We start from the raw sequence: 1,350 nt of genomic DNA on the forward strand, positions 1-1,350 counted from the left end.
CCAAGCCAGGGCACGTTTCCAACCAGCTCCTGGGGACTTCTGAAGGTGGCCAGCGGGACCAGCGATGCCCTGGCACAGCCCTCTGTTGTTTCAAGGGACTGTTTGTGCCTTCTCAACATCACAGTCCTGCCAGCATCATTCTGAGCCCTCCCATTTCCAACCCTCCAAGCTGCCTGGCACCCGTCTGCCAACCTCCACCCCGGCCACACTACGCTGCATCCCCTAACAACCACATCCCGCTCTCCCAATTAGCAAAGGCATCCTCTGGTGACAGCAGCCTCCAAAGCCCAGCGAGGACCGAGGTTTGTCAGGTCAGTCTGGCTCCAAAAACACCCAAGCAGAGCTATCGGTGGCTCAGCAGAGCGTGCTGGTGGAAAATGCCGGCAGCAGGCGCAGAGGTTGGTGCTGAGTGGGAAACAAAGGCCTCGCTGGTCTTTTCACGTGTTTTCAGCACAATTCAAGTACTAAGCCCCTTCCAGACAAAAGGTCTGCAATCTGAGCTGAGCACAGAAATCCAATCCCCAAGGGTGAAAAGTTGGCCTTGCTTAATTCAACTTAACTTGTCATTCTTTAAGGAGGAGATGGGCTTGACACACCAGTTTTGTTCCTTGCTCACTCTCCAGGGTTTGCTGAATAGGGGCAAATCACCTGCAAAAACCTGCCACAGCCATTTGTCTCTCCTGAGCCCCTGCCCCATCTGGTTAATGAAGCACAGGAGACAGGCAGGAAAAGTTTGAAGTTTCAAGTGATCTCAAAATCTTCCGTTCTAGAGCGAGAGGAACCAAGTCTAGAGCTCTGCAGCCTGGAGCAAAGCCCAGCTCAGCAGAGCTCCTTGGGTTTGCGACCTGGCTCCGAGCCTCTCCTCCACGTGAACACAGCATTTCAGTTTCTCGGAAGGGGCCAGAGCATGAGCCTTTCTCCTGTGCTGGGAGATTACACAAACCTGTATTTTTCTCACCCGTTTTGCAGGGCAGACTGGTTCCTTTTGGACAGCCGCAAAAAGCCATCGGCTTGTTCTGCTGCGGGGTCTCCGTCTACCTAACAGGCAAGTGCTCGTGTCCCACCAGCACAACCCAGCAGGGACCGTGCACTTTGAGCCCAGATCACATGCCCTGCACGGGCTGCCAAGCGCTCGTGAGCTGCTGTTTCAGCTTCAGCGTCGGGTTTGTTTTGCAAATGGCTTTGCCAGCTCATTCTCGTAGTGTGAACTTTCTGTTCTCTATGACCAGCCCTCACAGGACCTGAATCTTGCGGGTCGAACGCATCGCTTTAGTCTTTCTGCTTCCTCAAGATGTTCTCCTTTCCTTCCAGCTCTCGCCATCTACATGCTGCTGCTGTTTGACCTGGAGG

At 54.0% G+C, this 1,350-nt stretch overlaps 1 protein-coding gene across 1 annotated transcript in view; it reads left to right on the forward strand.

Annotated features, from left to right (window-relative positions):
- Positions 1 to 969: 969 nt before the first annotated feature.
- The window catches only part of TMEM221 (transmembrane protein 221), a gene marked incomplete at its 5' end in the record, with an annotated part of 856 nt that continues 475 nt past the window's right edge, over positions 970 to 1,350 (forward strand). Inside the window, 3 exon segments of the mRNA XM_009874091.1 lie at positions 970 to 995; positions 998 to 1,045; positions 1,312 to 1,349. Coding sequence (XP_009872393.1) covers positions 970 to 995; positions 998 to 1,045; positions 1,312 to 1,349 — 112 coding nt within the window.

This window comes from Apaloderma vittatum, unplaced genomic scaffold, assembly GCF_000703405.1.
Source record: "Apaloderma vittatum isolate BGI_N311 unplaced genomic scaffold, ASM70340v1 scaffold34047, whole genome shotgun sequence".
NCBI lineage: Eukaryota > Metazoa > Chordata > Aves > Trogoniformes > Trogonidae > Apaloderma > Apaloderma vittatum.